Source organism: Sinohyriopsis cumingii, chromosome 11 (genome assembly GCF_028554795.1).
Source record: "Sinohyriopsis cumingii isolate HCF-2022 chromosome 11, ASM2855479v2, whole genome shotgun sequence".
In the NCBI taxonomy this organism is placed as follows: domain Eukaryota; kingdom Metazoa; phylum Mollusca; class Bivalvia; order Unionida; family Unionidae; genus Sinohyriopsis; species Sinohyriopsis cumingii.
The window spans coordinates 41,430,415-41,450,408 of NC_142971.1; the positions used below are offsets into that span (position 1 = coordinate 41,430,415).

The 19,994-nt window shown below is 35.0% G+C and overlaps 1 protein-coding gene across 1 annotated transcript in view; it reads left to right on the plus strand.

Annotated features, from left to right (window-relative positions):
* The first annotated feature begins 383 nt into the window (after positions 1–383).
* The window catches only part of LOC149787997 (tetraspanin-9-like), a 44,829-nt gene continuing 25,218 nt past the window's right edge, over positions 384–19,994 (plus strand). Inside the window, exons 1-5 of the mRNA XM_089974280.1 lie at positions 384–556; positions 8,605–8,679; positions 9,865–10,068; positions 13,431–13,505; positions 16,268–16,372. Coding sequence (XP_089830406.1) covers positions 8,614–8,679; positions 9,865–10,068; positions 13,431–13,505; positions 16,268–16,372 — 450 coding nt within the window. The 5' untranslated portion in view covers positions 384–556; positions 8,605–8,613. The remainder of the gene's footprint in view (positions 557–8,604; positions 8,680–9,864; positions 10,069–13,430; positions 13,506–16,267; positions 16,373–19,994) is intronic.

The following is a 19,994-nucleotide window of genomic DNA, read 5'->3' on the forward strand; positions in this document are numbered from 1 at the left end:
TTCAACTGTCACCTAATAATGTACAGATCAGTAATGCCCACGCAACTGTCCAGCCACTATGTGCTTTTTACAAATTGCTATATTGCAAAGATGCAGGAAGCAAACCACTTTTCGGTTTTTAATATACCGGGGAAATTTATAACCAGTTTACCTCAGCCTTCAATTTTTGGTTCAAATATTCCAGTCTACATGCAAATATACCAGTCTACATGAAAACATACAAGTCTACACTTATTATTTCTGGCTCGTCTTCAACGAGGCGTACGAACTGCCTGCCCCGAAGCTTGAAAACAAAACGAATGTTTTATGTATTTACATTCAAGCATGTAAACTTTGAGGAGCGGAGTTTCAGCGTGGTAAATTGGGTTGCCATAGCAACTGATTTGGGAGGAGAAGATTATCTACTCTTCATCGCTGGATACATACCGTGTACTAGGCTGTTGTCCAGAGAACTACCACGCTGGAAAATGATGTAGCAACGTTTTTGTTTTTGTTCCGTGTAGCAGAACACTGACCCAGTAAGAATACCTTTTCTGATCTAAACAAGGATAGAGAGGTAAGAAATAACATTAAATGCTGATATATTTTAAATTTTCATAATTATATTGGAGTGAATCTAAATTTAACTATACAACAAATTTGGAAATGAGTCGTACATTTGTGTGAAGACAGACCGACACTACTAAATACGCTTGTGTTATGGAATACTGTATTGCCCATTTGATTCCAAAACAATTACCAGGGGGAATTCTTTGCAAGAACATCTGCTTATTATAAAATTTTCTCAAAATAGTAATTTAATATCACTATCAATCACATCGATAATGTTGTGGCTTTTTATTATCATTTCTCGTCCATAAACTTTGATGAAAGAAAACAATATGGTATTGACAATGCGTAGAGTATGAAATGAGAGAGAACTTCAATTACTTTACAAACTTTTGTCTCTTTTTTTTTACTTCTGCCTCACCGTATTATTCTATCTTATAAACTAAAATTACACATACCCATAAATCGTTACTACCTATCAAGCCACCAATCCATTATCCTACAGGCATGCATGCAAAGAAACAATGTATAGAACAAAAGGTAAGAAATCAAGAAACAAATGCACACACACAAGAATTAGGTGTCCACAAATACGTGAACTATATATACACACACACTGAAAGCAATACTGTATACGCATATTTGAAGCTTTCATAAAACGTATCTATTATTTATTTGCAAAAAGAAAAGAACGGAGTTAATGATGAATTCAACTTTGAAGGGATCGAAATGGTGGTTTTTAATATTGGTATCCTCCCCTCCCCCATCCCCGCCTCCTCCAGTATCTCAACACCAAGGGGCGTTTAAGAAGATAGAGGGATAAAACCAATCAAAACCAAACAAGGGATACTCTGTGTGTGTGTGTGTGTTTGTGTGTGTGAGAGAGAGAGAGAAAGAGAGAGAGAGAGAGAACCTTCACTAAATATGGAAAATAATTATGTTCTGTTATTAAGCTCTATTATACTATAGGGCTGGCTTCTTTTTCTGACTCTAATATGATTTACGAATTAACGATAACAATAGAGTTTTGTTCCACAAAATCTAGAACACTGACAATTGGATCGGGCTGAAACATTTGCGGAGATTGTTACACGGTAATTCGAGAAGAGCATTACTGTTTCAACATCAGGGGGCACAGATGTTTACAACATAGTTTGTCTGTTATCCCCCCGAATGAATTTGACCTTTATGTAAACCAGATAATGCCAGAAAAAATGGACAGTCGGGACGGCTGGTGTATCTTAGTTCGGTACATTGCCTGATAAATTCACGAGTTCCAGTTTGCTAAGTGCATGAATATACTTTACAACAGTAGGTATTCCTCTTGGTTACGGGATATTTGGCTGCGGTCATTACATACATTACCGCAGACATTATTGCCACGCGCCGATGTTGTATGACGTCATGTGAAGAACGAAATCTGTTATTGACCTCACCCTTTGGAACTGTTTTTGTACAGTGCTGTCTCATGGGATACGATATCATTCGGAACATTCTGGTTTCTTGCCGATGCTAGTCGAATTATTGTGTATTTTTTGGGTGGGTGGGTGGAAACAAATTTTCACATGCCACTTAACGTACTATCAAATTGAACTATTTCTTCATGGTCTTAAATGTCGATGATGTTTTGTCTGTGTTCTATACATCTGCAGTAATATTGTATTTCGTTTAATAGACAAACGAAGTGGCCTCTTTGGTGTGTTCTTTGACTAGTTTTGATGAAAATGATGAACTGCTTAGATACTGTATTGATTATGTGTAGCACAACAATGTGCGCATTGAACAGACCCGAATACGTCATCGTATTAAGCATTAGCAAATCAGGGTTGTGCCGTTGGTTCTATCTACCATTTATGTGACTCGATGTGAATAACATTGACCCTGATCTGTCAAGGTACCATGGGACGGCATATATGGGTCTACACTGTTATCAATCATGTGCTTGTTGAACTGTAAAAATGGTTATGATTTATATAACTCTACAATCGGAACACCTCGTGGCAACAAAAATCTAGGAAATACTTCAATAGAGTGATAAAGCATGACAAGAGTGAACTCACTGGAAAATGGCAGAGAATTCAGTCTCACACTGAAGTACGCGGGGGGGGGGGAGGGGCTTGGTCCAGTTTTTTATGTACAAATTTAATGCCGCAATCAGCGACCTAGTATAAAAAAAATCATAAAAGATCAAATACACAAGTGAGGTCAAAAAGGTCCATATTTTTGGATACCCATATTAAAACAAACCATAAGAATAGTATCCACTTGACCAAAGAAGTAAATGGCAGTTCAAAGCAGAATAAGTTTATGAGCCCCAACCCCAAATTTTTACCTGCAATTTTCATGTCCGAAGGTCATTTTTGACACCATGTGATGGTCACAGTGCAAACACAAGCCGTTTTCCAAGATGATAGTTATGCAAAACAGTGTGTACTAAACAGGCTGATCTAACTGAAAATAGTTGTCATCCAAGCCGTTTTTGAGATATTCTACTTGCTCCAAACCCATGTGTTTACTGCTAAGGGAGGCTAGCTCTTTTGCCTGTAAAAATGTCTTGTCTTACATCAGTAAAAGGTAATAGTTGAGCACTATATGTTTCCCACCCCACCCCATCTAGCCTCCCGAAAATAAATCTGCGGACGCCAGTGTCAACACCATTATGATACATTTACGGAATTATTTGTACAAGATCAATACAAGAAAGTACTTTAGTGAGTACATGCTTGAAAAAAAGAAATTTTGATATCTTTCCGCCAAGAATAAGTCTTCTTAGCCTAGCACACGTTCTTATCTCTTCGGACAAAATATTGAAATTTTACCAAATGAAGCTATACAAACTTTATTGGCTAAAATAGACGAAAACCCTACTTTGTTTCGCTTGCCGTTGATGATTCTAACTTCCTCGCGGCCACACAAATATATTCTACTTGCTTTTATAACACAGTAATACTTGCATTCATTAAATGCATGCACGTAGTGTGGTGTACGTACTTTTTTTTTGGGCGGGGGGCACCAGACAGATGCCCTCTCCCACCTAGCCAAAGGTGAAAATTGTTTATGTGTTGGTGTTTCCCCCGAAGTTGTGTGTTGTATATATTTTTATAAAAAAGAATTTTGAAATTTTATTATTTAGAAATATGATTAGGGTATTTCTAATTTATCTCTTGTGTATCTATAGAGTTGTTCATTTGAGAATGATTTTTATTACCTTCTCGGAATTTCCTTCCCTAGTTCTTTATAATTGACCTTGCTGGGGGTCACCTATGTCCCGTGTATGCTATATGTGTGTGCTATATGTTGTGATTGCTATTTTTGTTTCCATGTTGGGACAGCAGATTTTTGTCAAATTTGAACCCATTTGTCCTATTTTCTCCCGTGATCATGTTTTCACTGGGAGATTTATGTAATTTTGAAGTTTGGCGAGTTAGCGTTATACTAATATATGAAATTAAAACCTTATTGGTTTGTATGTGTGTACTCGTGGGTGTCGCTCTCGCATTGTCTCATAAGATTAACTGTGCTCGAGGTGGGGTCGATACTTTCTTTATTTTTGTATTTCTCCCATCTCGAGCAGGTTATCTTTTATTTAGTTATCTGCCAAAATTTTCAAATTATTTTAAGCTGGTATTTAAATGTTAACGACTAATTAAATGCTTTGTCTGATACTTCATTGAAGATATTACTAAAGAGATCAGTTGATTACTGCAGGTAATATCTTTGGTCTATTTAAAAAATCTCGTTAATTGATACCTATTTGCCTTGGAATGGCCAGTCTATTATGATTTTGACATTATGTGTCATCTCCTCCCCTCTGAGCTGCTTTTACACTGGATGTGACGAAAAACATGTCATCTGTTTTCAAACATTACCAGCTCATCAGCTTGATATTTTTCATACGTATCCTTGGGCAGAAGAAAAAAAAACATAAATTGCAAAGCAGAGATCCATCCATCCCAAGTTATGCAAAATTCGAGAGTTACGTGACTTGTCATCCTGTCACATACGTATTAATTCCAGCAAAAAATGGACATCTTCTAATTTTAAAGTTGATAAATAAATCATTTATAAATAAAGGATACAGCCACGTGAATGACGCATGAGAAATCATGAACCGTCACAACAATAAAACAGCTTTGGAAACTATTGTTTCACTAAGCGCAGATCTAAGGAATTTTTTATTTGGACATCTGGGGTTAGTGCTGAGGTTCATGACGTCATACATCTTACATGGTTCCCAGATCCCACACATTTTATGGTTTCCGATGTCATTAAAATAAAGGTACCAGCAAGTAACTCTACGAGTATATTCCCCGATCAGTCATTTGTACATTTCCTGAATAAGGATACATGGGTCAGAGTTTATTTACTTTACTCAATTCTGAAATCTGTTCGGTTTATATAGATACAAAAAACATTCTGTAGGCAGAGTAAATAAAGCTCGACTGTCTCGATTATTTAGCTGGTCATGACGCCTCCACACCATGGATGTACAGTGAAAAGGTTGAAGAACATGCTTTTGTGATACGTGCTATTTTAAAGAGTATGTATGTATATATGTATGTATGTATGTATGTATGTATGTATGTATGTATGAGAGAGAGAGAGAGAGAGAGAGAGAGAGAGAGAGAGAGAGAGAGTCTTGGTGATCCAAGTAGTTAGAACGTCTGCCTTGGATGCGGGAGGTCGTGCGTTCGATCCCCTGTCGAGTCAAACCAAAAACTTATGAAAATGGTACTATCAGCTGCCTCGCTTGGAATTCAGCATTAGGCAGTTACTGTTAGGACTGGACGGCCTGGTGTCACGATAGTATGATCGGGTGGGACATCATGCTACATGTCTGCGGCATGATGCCCCATTGCTAGAGATCACTATAAACTGCCACACTGCAGACATCGTAGCGATATGACTAAAATTGTTAACTCCAGACGTACAGTGGTACCTCGGGTTACGAACTTAATTCGTTCCAGTACTCGGTTCGTAACCCGAAACGTTCGTAACCCGAAACATTGAAATCAATGAAATAGAGACAATCCGTTTCAAGATGAAAGAATCGTTCTTTTTTATTAACATCCGGTCGTTTACCTGACAAAACGCAAAGAATACGTGTACTTCACGTATTAAATAAAGAGAAAGAAAACAACCAAATAAATTAAATGTAAAATAAAAAAAGATTTAGTCCATCTTTCTTACCAAGAAAACGATCATGGGAAATTTGTCACTTTGTTTGCTATTCTGAATCATTAGTTTCAGGAGTTTCTTGTCGCTGTTTCTTGGCAGCCAACTGGGAATCTTTCTGCACCAAGAAACTATCAAGGGAAATTTGTCGCTTCCTTTGCTGGAGAATCTTTCTGAAGTGGGCCATCGCGTTATCATTCATCAGGTTTACTGCCCTGTTAGCAACAAGTTTGTTTGGATGATGGTTCACAATGAAGTCTTCGACGTCTGCCCACTTGCTGCAAATTTCTTTAATCCTGGCAGTTGAAACGGTCACTGGCTCCTCATCATCGGACGACTGCTCCTCCTTTAATGTCTTTAGCTGTTCATTCTGAAGATCCACAAGCTCATCTGTAGTGAGCTCTCCACTGTGGTCCTCAATCAGCTCCTCCAAGTCGTTGCCATCGACTTCCAGGCCCATTTTTTTTGCCCAAAGACACAATCTCATCCACTACAGCTGTTGCGTCTGCCTCTAATCCTTCAAACTCTTCTCTCTCTGGTACACACGATGGCCAAACTTTCTTCCAGGCAGACTTCAAGGTACGGGTGGAGACATCATTCCAGGCCTTGTCAATGAGGTTGATGCAGTGGAGGATGTTGAAGTGGTCTTTACAGTAATCTCTCAGAGTCAATTCAGTGTCATTAGTGACCTGAAAACACCTTGAGAAGAGCTCCTTTGTGTACAGTTTCTTGAAGTTGGAGATCACTTGCTGGTCCATGGGTTGAAGCAGAGGAGTGGTGTTGGGAGTTAGTACTGCGTGGCCTTCGTTTGTACTGTACGCGATCGTTTGTCTCCAACGTTAAACCTTGCTCTCTCTCTCTCTCTCTCTCTCTCTCTCTCTCTCTCTCTCTCTCTCGCCTTCGTTCGTAACCCGAGGCACTGTTCGTTACCCGAGACAAAAAATTTTCGAAGTTGTTGTTCGTGACCCGAATTGTTAGTGACCTGAGGCGTTCGTAACCCGAGGTACCACTGTACAAGCAAGAAGTCAAAGACCGGCGTTAAGCTCTTACATTCCTTTACCTTGTATGGACTCGAAGAAGAATTTGAATTTGTATCTCTAGTAAGGTTAGACGGACCTCGTGCATACAGCTACACAAAACAATGCATTCTTACAAAGTCATATTTATGAAAGTCTTTTTTCAAACACAGTCTGAAAACAAGATAGGTATATATTTTTTCAATTTGCTGAAACAAGATACTCAATACAGTAAATAAGGATAAATACAAACATTGACAACACGAGAACTCGGTTATTCTTCTCTGGAGAATGAAACATAATTTCAGTGCAGAATTGGTAATAGACCATGGTAAAGGCACAAATTCATGGTAAAGGCACAAATTCATGGTAAAGGCACAAATTCATGGTAATGGTAAAGGCACAAATTCATGGTAAAGGCACAAATTCATGGTAAAGGCACAAATTCATGGTAAAGGCACAAATTCATGCACAAATGGCCATTTTGCAAACAAATGTGGGTAATTTTTTTCTGCAATGTATTGCGGGTAAAAATGCATCCCTTATATCAATGCATTGTTTTCTTTAGATGAATGCCTAATACAGTCGAAAATACCTTGCAGAAAATTACTCACTATGACTTGGTACGATGCAGCCGATATATTTTGAATTTCCATTGTATAGACCGTCCGTCTGCGAAAATCCACACACTTAACTGCAACTGACATTGGTTTACCGGCTCAAAATATCATAATTCTCGTTTTATACTTGCTTGTAGTTAACATATTAATTTACTAAGGTATTTATTTCCGTTCAAAGAAAGAAGAAAAAACAAACAAAAACAAACAAAAAATCAAGACCCAATAATAAAAAAACCCACAAAAACGAAGCAACAACAACAAAAAAAACATACACAAAAACAAACGTACAAAATAAATCGACCATGTTGAACTGAAGTTTATGCATGTAAAAAGCAGTAAGTGGATTTAAATATTTCACCTGTTAATGGTGCATGCTTTATCAAAATATTATTAAACATTTCGTTTGAAGTATTTCCCAAAAAATACTTGTCATTCTAAAGTGGTGCTAATTTTTATGATAGTTTAGATTATTGCCACTGTTTCAAGGCGATATAGTACAATACGCTAAATGTTTAATATCTGTGGGCCATAAATCCGGGTACACCGATTACTTTTTGAAATAATGGCTATATTGTATTCATGTACAAAACCTTACTGAGGATATTATAGTTTGTGCTATATTCCAGAAATTAAAAAAAATATATCTTTTTTGTAAATGGATCTGATTTACATACATGTTGTTTAGTAATTTTATAATTGGCAAAGGAATTTCGCAAACAGAGTGAAACTTCCCTATGCCATCCCCTCTGAAACCCGACCTTGCATGCAGTCTAGACATATTTTGGTCCACGTTAAATGCCAATAAAATGTTTCTTTGTAAATCAACATCAAGAGTCCATTTTGAAGGAAATCATCTCCATAGCAATAGAATATAGCAACTTTATTTACGACATATACAGATTTTGCAACTTAGAAATTGTATGTTTACATGTATTAGGTCATAAATTTAATACAATATATGAAAATTATAGATAATTTCTGCATGTGATTTATTTGTTTTGATACACAGGGGCTCATATCTTTGCTTACAGTTTAACTACCAGTCATATATTAGTATAAAATAATAATAATAATAATAATAATAATAATAATAATAATAATAATATATGCACGACTGAGTTAAATTGTAAGCAATCATATGAGTCCCTGTGGTTCTATATTATGTTCAATCTATATGCAGAAACTTGATTACTTCAACACAAGCACAGCCCGATGGTCTAATAACTGCATTTCATGTTTTCTAGACTGGCACCATGGCGTTGACGGGTTGTGCGAATTTTATGAAGTACTCGTTGTTTGTATTTAATGCCCTTATTCTGGTAAGTGTTCTTCGAAAACTTCGTGTACTCTGTCAATCATAGTTCAGATCATTTTGCTTTCTTGACAATATATTTCTTTATCAGCAAGTTCTGAGTATTACTTTCTGTTTATGCTTCTTTGTGTCCGTACGTAAAGAAAAATATATCTAGAGAGCAGTCAGTTTTGTTTTGTATGTATGTATGTATGTATGTATGTATGTATGTATGTATGTATGTATGTATGTATGTATGTATGTACGTATGTGTGTATGTGTGTGTGTGTGTGCGTGCGTGCGTGCGTGTGCGTGTGTGTGTAGGTATGCATGCATGCTAGCATGTATGGATATAGCATTTTGTAGATCCTGGATCAATAATGAACAAAACATAGCTATTGGCATACATAATTATACGGTATTTAAGGTTTATTTATACACCACCATGCATGGTGAACTACAAGGCACTTAAGTTTTGTTAATGAATGTGCACCAGCACGATAGCGCTAAATTCAAATACGTTGATGTGGCAACTGCAAGTACTTATCACAGTATATTTATTACCTACCCGTACAGCTCGGATGGCCCTACTGACACCAAAAGATGAAATCTTCCATAACATTTCAGAAAAGCTTTAATTCTGTTTTACCTTTGTGTTCGAAAGCATTTGCCAAAAGCAACTGACAAAATAGAAAATATTTAATAAATCTCCCATGATGTAGAATGACACTATTTTTATCGATTGTTATAATTTTTTGCGTTCGTATAATTAGGAATTCGATTAAGGTCATCCTGTTCTTTTGTTGTCTACACAGAGCAGCTTTGAACTTTGGATAATTTTTTGGAAACAAATGATTTCGAAGAAAAGCTTATATATATATATATATATATATATATATATATATATATATATATATATATATATATATATATATATATATATATATATATATATATATATATATCTCTTAATACAACCTATCTAAAGAATGCATCAGCTATCTGAAGCACAAACCAGGAGATGTTCGTGGAGAGTACAGCTTTGTAATACTTGCTTAAATTTAAGAACAGAAACTTTATTATCAGGACGGACTTAAGAAAAGTACACATATGGATCTATATTTGGACAGAAGGGTGAACTTAACACGTTAAATTTCGAAACTATTATTCATGCGTACTATAATTTCCTGTGTATCAATAATTCACTTTGCAGGTTGCTGGATGTGGCTTGGTCGGATTCGGTGTGTACACACGAACAAATAATTTGGGAGTGACCTCTACCTTGTCCTCCATTCTTGGGAGCACCCTTCTACCTACGCTATCTCTAGTTCTCATAATAGCCGGCGCTATTATTATTGTTCTCTCTTTCTTCGGCTGCTGCGGTGCAATTAAGGAAGTGAAATGCATGCTTCTCACGGTAAGGTTAAAATCTGGAGCATTTTTCCCTCCGCTTTCTTGAAGCTTCGTAATCTGTAGGTGACACTGCAAAGATAGCAGATGCATACGATAACTTGTAAGAAATGCCGATTGATCCATTCAATGATCTGTTACAATTTTTATTTTTTTTAAATACTTTTTTGTCCGGTAAAATACAATTTATTATGAAAGTGTTTTGAAGCGGAAAATTACTTATGATCATTTACTCTAAAAAAAGATTACTTTGTATTGCATGTGTTTGGAAAAGAAATATTAAGTAGCGGCACTGCCAACGATAATAAGAAAGGGACGACTGTATTTTTATGCAGTCACCATATTTTAATCACTAACGTACTTATCTACAATAGTGACAGGATAATAGCTGGGTCTTCCAGCACTGCTGTTGAAGATTTCATTAAAGCCGTTTATTGCTCAAGGTAGTAATAATGTTAACACATATATGTCTGATTCAGTTTTTCCCCACATGTACTCAGCATAAAGATTAATTTTCTCTCTGTATTTTGGGTGATACCTTTCATAAAGAATTTAGCTGAGATTCTGTTCACAAATGGTGAGACTGAGAAAGAAATATAGCATCTACATTTTCTTCAAGACTGTCAATGATATTACTTTCACGTATGCGTTCATTCTCAGCAAAGATAAAACATATACGCCAGTAATTTTTCCAAGGTTAACTGTTGTTGATAGGCGAGGCTCACTGAGGTCTTTGTCCAATCGCTGTTATTTCTTTCAGTCTTTTATCGTTCAAGAAGCTGCGGTTAAGTCAGGTTTGTAACTTTCTGGCTATGTCACTGATCGTTGAGACTTGAAGAGGTCAGGTCAAATGCATATACATTTTCAGCCGAGTTACCAGATTCCCCTGATATGGCACTTGAGGTTGGCATTGTGGCATTTATGCATCGATATTACCCAAGTAAAAATTACTGTTACATTAAACAACCATTCTATTTGTTTCGACCCCTGCAGACAGCTTTTCAACATGTATAATTTCTTACCCAGTCGATCTCTTCGCAATAATCAAAGCTGATGTGAACTATGTGATGAGATGTGTGCATATATATATATATATATATATATATATATATATATATATATATATATATATATATATATAAAATCCAGGGATAGCACTTTCCGTTCTGTATGGTGTATATTTATAACTCTCTATAATTAATTTTATATACCTTGATTTATATCATAGGAATCCGGAATGACTGTGTAGATACATGAGAATTAATTACAATTACTAGGGCGTCATGAGAGTGTATCTGCTACACACGAGTGGATATAACACCGATTGAGTAACATCATTTTTGGGGGATGTGTGCTTAGTCGTGAGGGAATATGGGCTCTTGTGTGCAGGCAAGGCAATGGGTGCCGTTTGCCCGTGGACCTGGGTTCGAATCTCCGTAGAGTACGAATTAAAAAGTCTCTAACCTATATGACAGTATATATCAAGGTTACCGGCATATTATCACAATATTTGTTATATAATGTCGATTCAAAGTTAAATTCTACAAGTACAAATATAGAGATCGCCAAGAAATCAGTTAAAAGTACTAGTAGATGAACGGTTGCTTAAAGCAATGTCGAGTTGTATTTGGTAAATACCGACACATACAAGCTCTCCAGAATTATTGCCTTTTTCGCGGCATATAACTGGGGGGGGGGACTTCAGCCTTATACTGTACTTTTTGGGGTTAGATGACATATTATATGCACGGCAGGTAGTACCAGGATGATGATTAAATTTGGTTTGAGTGCATTCCTGGCACCAAAATAAAGTACCTATCGTTAATGCTGAAACTTCTGTGGAAATTTTTATAGTTGTGAAAATGTATACACTCAGTCAACGGATGTTGCACAGTACAAAACCCTGCTGAGTCGGGTCCATGAATTCTTAGGTTACACCCAGTAAATTAGTTCGTATATTTATAGTCAGATTTTAAATAAATGCATATTAACCGTTTAATCGCTTCTCCTTAACTCTGTTTACTGTACATAAACATCTTTAAAATCCCGTTCATTAAGGCTTCATTCAGAAATGTAAACAGTCAATCAAAAGTTAATAGGAAGTAGAATCAAACGTTAATTGCCTATCCTCAAGGGAGGTAGGCAAAAAGCCAACTCCAAGTGCTAGGTACAGTGGAACTGTGATAAAAATTCCTAGGCATATAACTTTTGCTCTAAATCCCCGACATCAGTAAAACAAGGAACCGTAAGGGCTAAGGTAACTTCAGGTAGATCACGCTCTAGTTATTATTGCACACAGGTCGTCACAAGCATATATATATATATATATATATATATATATATATATATATATATATATATATATATATATATATATATATATATATATATATATATATATATATATATATATATATAATGCATACATTGACATGAAATGTACTGCCTAGTTGATTGGTGTTTTGAATAAATCGAACACACTCTGCTCGAACCGCTTGTTAGCTGGAAAATTTCTTCTGTAGAGAAGGATGTGATCCGATTTAAGTTGAGCGAATTCTCCATTATTGACATTAATCTTAATTCCAATTATTAATTTCACATGCAGATAGTTGTCTTTCTCGACCATTTCGGAGATAAAGCCATTTAAATACCAATAGGAAGAATATTGAATGAAGCTTCGTATAAAACTGTCGAGGGATGAGGGGAAGTTCTTTCACGAATTTCATATGTTGTATCAAAGCTTTGCAGAAGAAGACCACATATGCCTTGAAAATAAGTTTGGCTATTTTTTTTTTGCTTTGGCTGTTTGAAGTAATAGTTTCATATCCGTCACAGCCATTGTGTGAAGGGGTGTATGTATGAAGTCCATTGTTTTCTCTCGTCTGGAAGATAAAGCGTGCAATATTGCTTCAATTGTTTATATGCTGGTCAAAAGATTCTTCAAGCGATTGTCCCCGAATTTATTTACTACTAACAGGTCTCCACAGTGGCACAACAAGGAATTCATATTTATTAAAATTATTTCATTTTAATCCGCAAAATCGATTTTAAACCGTACATTCATGCCTTGTATGTATGTATGTATGTATGTATGTATGTATGTATGTATGTATGTATGTATGTGTGTGTGTGTGTGTGTGTGTGTGTGTGTGTGTGCATGCATGCATGCATGTATGTATGTATGTATGTATGTATGTATGTATGTGTGTGTGTGTGTGTGTGTGTGTGTGTGTGTGTGTGTGTGTATGCATGCATGCATGCATGTATGTATGTATGTATGTATGTATGTATGTATGTATGTATGTATGTATGCGTGTGGCCTACAGGACGAATGGAAGATAAACTTGAAACCTCGTGTTTCTTTTTCAGTTCTTTCTCCTTCTACTGATAATGTTACTTGGGTTCATAGCGGGAGGCATAGTTATATATGCATACAGAAACAAGGTAATATTTTGATTATTCTTAATCTATTTACTGCCTATTTTAGCTAAATGGACCTCTGAAATGACAGCCTCTTTATCTCTTCCAACCCCCATCCCCGCAAAACACACACACACACACACACACACACACACACACACAAAAAACATAATTATTTGTTCGGGATTGTCACAAGAAAATGTGAAATCGAATGTACTTCAATCAAAGCTTAACAAAATAAATTATGACAGAGATCTTGTAGCTTGTTCATAGCTGTTTATTCTATGACTATTTTAAAAACTCTAAATGCAACATTTTCCATAATCAACGTTCACTATATTGAAAAAACTTTAGAATGAAATACAACTGACAAAGATATAGAAAGTAATATTTTTTATTTATGGACTTAACTGTTCTTGTTTCAACCTTGATTTATTAATGAGGTTCCAAAATTTGACATATAATACAATATACGGATACCTGACATTGTTATATATATGAGTTTTATTCAAGCACTAAATAAAATACCGTATATACATAGGAAACTCAAACTTATCAATTATGTAGCATGCACTTGTGTTACGGTTTAATCGACTAGACAGGAATGGGAGTACTGGAAAAGTCCTTTAAATTATAGGAACGTGATTCAAACTTAAGTTCAAACCTTTCTAGTGTGTTTTTTTTTTTTTAAATCTGGTAGTTGTATGAAACTGCTAACATCTTAAACCTCATCTAGCCAACTTGTAATTTTCTCCCTAATTATATCATTTTACCATACGCGTCAGAGCCCTATTTCCGGTAGGAGAAAATATTGGGTTTGCATAGACCTTAATCACATTCTTAAATTTAAATTAAGTTATTTCCTAGTTACTTTTTGAAATAATGTCAGATAATGTAAAAGAGAAATGTTTACATCTTTGTGTGTGTGTGTGTGTGTGTGTGTGTGTGTGTGAACAAGCACATTTGAAGGTGTTTCAGGCATTGATCACTGAAGGTATAGGAGGTAACGGGATAAATAACAGATAAGATAATGTCAAGTTTTGATTGGTTAATCGCATCGATGACGTTGAAACGAAAATTATTTATTGACCAGGTATCATTACTTGTAAAATAATTGAGCACGTAAAAGAAATTTTCATCCTTAATTAGTTTAAAGAGATTCAACTGAAGCGATGTTGTACTCTAATGGAACTCAAGGTGGGCGGTCTAATTCTTGCCAAACTAACAATACCCAAACTTTACTATATATGACAGGTATAATTTGGTCTCTTGCTGACAGCTTTTGAGAGGAAAGTGATCAAAGTGAAGCCATGTCTCTTCAGCAGGTGGATATATTTATATAAATTAACACGGAGATACAAGTCTGTTATCCAACTATACAATTGTCGTTGCATGCTGATATGTGTCATGGTATACTAGATGGGTCCAGTGGGAGCCATATATGATTTACGATAAAACAAGTGTTCACGGTGCAGGGGCAATATGTTAAAAGAACAGAATCGGAGAACAAAATAGTTCAAAACGTGGATAATTATCAAGTTACCTGCAATTTTTGTTGGGAGAAAAAATACATTACATTTCTAATAAAGGATATACGTAAACACTCTAAACATTATCATTTCGTAAACATTAATGACGAAATATAAAGAAAATCGTAAATTAGGCAAATTTTATTGCTTTCTGTAGAAAATCATGAGTAATTTAAAACTCTGCCGCTTCAATGTCATTTACTTTCACTCAATTTCCTAAATGATGGAATAAAGTTAGTGCAGAATTATATTGTCCGAATTTAATAACTGCATTACAGAAAAAATAGACTACAATCTGTTTTCTGTTATGTGTGACTTAATTCTAGAACGAGGCAAGTACCCATTACAAGAGCAATTGTTTTTTTTTTCTTTTTGAAAATACCATGATCACTCAATTGTAAAATGTGACCAATCAGGGTGGATGTTTCATTCAGAGCTCTGTGATCCCTGGTCCTTATAAATTGAATGCCAAGCGTATTTAAAGCGATGAAAGCTTTACTAATCTTTCTAAAATTTGGATAACGGGCATAGACTTAGATTTCGGCAACAACTTTGTTGTGTCATCTAAACTTTAAGATAAAATCAGGGCAAAATGAGAGAGAGAGAGAGAGAGAGAGAGAGAGAGGGTAGTGGTGAAAAGAAGTAGTCTCCTTTCTTAGGGTAAAGCACACTTGTTTAGAACTATTTCTTTAAAACATAACTATAAGAAATAAATGAACTAAATATCAAGTCATACTTGGTGATAGATTATGTCCAAAAATAAGAAGTACAGTCAAAACGAGGTTTCCCTCCAAGTTAAATATAGCATATTCTGAAAGATTTATTAACAACTAATTTTACCAAAAATGGGTATTTGGTATTCTTATTTTTGACTTGCATTATATCAAGGTTTGAAAATATATGTACATCCTGAACTATCAAAGAGTGGGCAAAAGCAATAGAATGATCTGTATTTTAGTCATTCTTAAATATATCTGCGTCTTTTAAGTTCCAGTTTGTTTTCTTCTTTCTATCCATTGATAATTATAGTGTAGGTGTAGCACTTTTGAATTGGTAGAGCGTCGGACTCGTGATCAAAGGGTAGCTGGTTCAATACCTGTCCAGTCGGCTGCACTTAGCTTTCACTTCCTCGGCTTGATTTAAACAATAAGGTGTTAACATGCCGTTAAAATTAAACACAAAAGAACTGGTGTAACATCCTGCAAAGAAATTTCCTAATGATATATTACTCTGCATTTGTTATGTATTTTGTTGTAGATTGAGGACATTACCTTACAACAAATGAAGATATCTTTGAATTCTTCCTATGGAAGTGTGGACCACAAGCAGGTTACCGAAGGCTGGGATTCTCTACAGAAGCTGGTAAGATTAAAAGAGCAAGAAAAACAAACGAAGCGAACAAAGAAGCAGACAAATGAACACAAACAAACTAGACATGCAAGCAAGTCAACAATATACATCAAATACAATAACTTGGTATTACAATGTCAAGATGAAGACACTTTGATAAAAATAAGCAGTTTTGTAATATTTTAAATCCTTATAAATGTATCATGCATTACACACACACACACACACACACACACACACACACACACACATATATATATATATATATATATATATATATATATATATACACATACATACATATATATATATATATATATATATATATATATATATATATATATATATATATATATATATATATATATATATATATATATAGAGAGAGAGAGAGAGAGAGAGAGAGAGAGAGAGAGAGGTTAAATAGATAGATAGATAGATAGATAGAAAGAAAGAAAGACGAGAGAGAGAGAGAGAAACAAAAAAAATCGTTCCTGTCAATGTCACAAAATACGGCATCTGATGCCTAGATTTCAGTGCTCATTGACATTTTGGACAAAAAAAAACAACACTACTTTGGGAGTGAATTAATTCAAAGACATTCTGGATTATTTCATTGTGATTCATTAAGACTATTGGTACATAAGCTCATTCAAGACTATTGGCACATCAACACAGTCAAGATTATTTTAATTCATTCAGAACATTCTATACTTTTGGATATGTGATAGAACATTAACGATTATTTGGGATTTAAATCACAATAATGTAAGTTCTTAAATTTTCACTATGTAAGTTGGAAAAATGGATTTATTTGTTGATATTACAATCTATAATAAACGCGTTGGTTTTGCTTCTTTCTGTTACTTAGTTTAAGAAGCTTAGATTCATAAAATACGTATCTTTACGATGACTATATATCAAAATCTACATCATTAATGGAAAGTCACCATCAGTATTATTTCCAGAGGACCACGTTTACAGCATCAGGAGAGACCGCTGTACGTCGCAAAGTTAAATTCGTGTAGGTTCTTATGAAAATATTGACTGTGTAGGTGATCAAGATCTTTTGTTCGTGATGGCTTGTTAAATTGTAACAATATTCGAATGACATTCATTGCGAATTCTCCTTAAACCAAAGAAACGCCCTCGATTATTTCTTAATTTGTTCAGAAAGAAAGTATGTTCATTTTACCGGAAGTATTAATTGACGCATTAATTATGAGGAAAATCTGTTTCTAGCGACTTTATTTACAGTGTTTTGTCTTTATTTACTATGTTTTGTCTTTATGTTTTGTCTTTATTTACTATGTTTGTCTTTATTTACTATGTTTTGTCTTTATTTACTATGTTTGTCTTTATTTACTATGTTTTGTCTTTATTTACTATGTTTTGTCTTTATGTTTTGTCTTTATTTACTATGTTTGTCTTTATTTAATATGTTTGTCTTTATTTACTATGTTTTGTCTTTATTTACTAGGTTTGTCTTTATTTACTATGTTTTGTCTTTATTTACTATGTTTTATCTTTATTTGCTATGTTTTGTCTTTATTTACTATGTTTGTCTTTATTTACTATGTTTTGTCTTTATTAACTATGTTTTGTCTTTATTTACTTTTCTGCATGCATGAAGGTTTATCTGTAAATAATATTGCAATGCACATTTTTAACAGTTGTTCCATCAGCTTAATTAGGTCAAATTTGTGCCATTGACATTAGATTTTGGTCCCTCTGATTAGCATACATCATAACTGATTTCTGCTTCTTGGATGTAAATTGGTTTTATAGCAAGAGTGAAAGCAGTAAGGTAGCACAGCGTGACTATTGGTGACATCTTGATCTTCATTGTATGATTTGTAAGGTTATGTTTCTTTCTTCTTGTTAGCTCAAAGTTTGTCATGCTTACCTCTCATTTCTATTGGTTAATCTAGTAAGGAGTTCGTGCAAAGTTTGGATTGCCTGAAGAATGCTGTATAGAAGAAAAAGTCTGATCAGTTGTACGTCAAAAAAGAGAAAAAGGTCACATTAAAAACAGAGGTCGAATGGACTTTCGACGCTTTGAAGTTACGAGCACGACATATAAAAGATAAATGATAAGAAAACCTGGATCAAATATGCAGGATTAAACGAGCTTATGTTCTCAAGACTGCTGTGATCAAATCAATAGCTTCAGCAAGTTTCAATGCCATCTCACCTCTGTATACGTGGGTTCGAGTCTCGGGCTCAGCCAATGTGGGTATGTGAGAAAGTTAGCCTGTAGCTTCCTGTATGTCGGTGGTTCTAACTGGGGCTTTTTCCGTGTTCTTCCTCCACTAATTTATACTGGCAGCCATTTAGAACCTATCGCGTACTGAAAAATGGCGTTAAATCCACAATAATCGACATAAAGTCCAAGCTATTTGAGAATACGCTTCTCTAGAAAATACTATGGCATGACGGAATGATGAGTATAAACCTTTCTTGTTTCTGGTTGAAAGAATGAATATAAGAACCAAGAGCCTTTTCGCCTTGCATCGAAGTTCTTTAGTGTACAATACAGCGAACCAAGTGACAATTATACAGACCAAGTGATGTGTCATTCTAGCTGTGTGTTACGCAAGATAATAAGGATATGGTTTGTTGCACGTCATCAGAAACATATTTTGTAAACTATGTCGATGGAGGCCTTAACTTTCTGAGTTGCCACTCTTTAAAGCGGTGAACATAAATAATATGATCAGTGAAACATGCACTCCTTGAAATCTTTCATATGCTACTTTCATTCAGTTTATTACGGTGTGACTTTAATTTCAAATCAACCATCTTGTAGTGGTACGTGTAAAATTGGATTGATTTGTTAAAAAAAAATGAAATTTTCGCGCTAATTAAAGACCAAATTACAATGGAGAGTCATCGCATATTTAACAGGTGGTGTGTTGTTGCCCAAATATTGTTAACGTTAATTCAGAAGTATGCCGTATTATGTTGGTTGTTTCCCTGTTGTCTTGAAAATGATGCTTTTCTTAGGTTGTCATTGATGCTTATTGACGATTGGGATAATTTCATATAATTACAATCAGCGCTTGTTTGGCAAAGCTAAGATTTGATCGGCGTAGATTCAAGTAACCTTATGTTCATGTAACGAGCGAAATTGTATAAAATGGTTTTGCGTATTAGAGCAATCTCTTTTGATTAAGAAGGAAAGAAAGAGATACACCTGCATACATGTATGCACACATAATACGTTCCTACATCTATGCACATTTACAGACAGACGTACGTGACTGGAATTAATTACGATGATTAGGTTGAATTGTTGTTATATCAGAATTGTTTATGTGCTTTTTCTTGTTTTCTGATGAATCAACATGTCTAAAACGAACTGGATAAACCTGTAATGTACAAGTTTATTATGACATCTTTTCTTTCCCATATGAATATCTGGGTTCAAACGTTAGGAATATATAACAAAGAGGATATGTATATGCAAAAAAACTCTTATTCACAACGACAAGTTCGTAATTGGCATCAAATCACCCGTTTTGTTTTTCTTCTTCTGTGAATCTAGATCTAAGGGGTCTACATATAAACGTACCGGACGCCCACATATAAACGTACCAGACGCCCACATATAAACATACCAGACGCCCACATA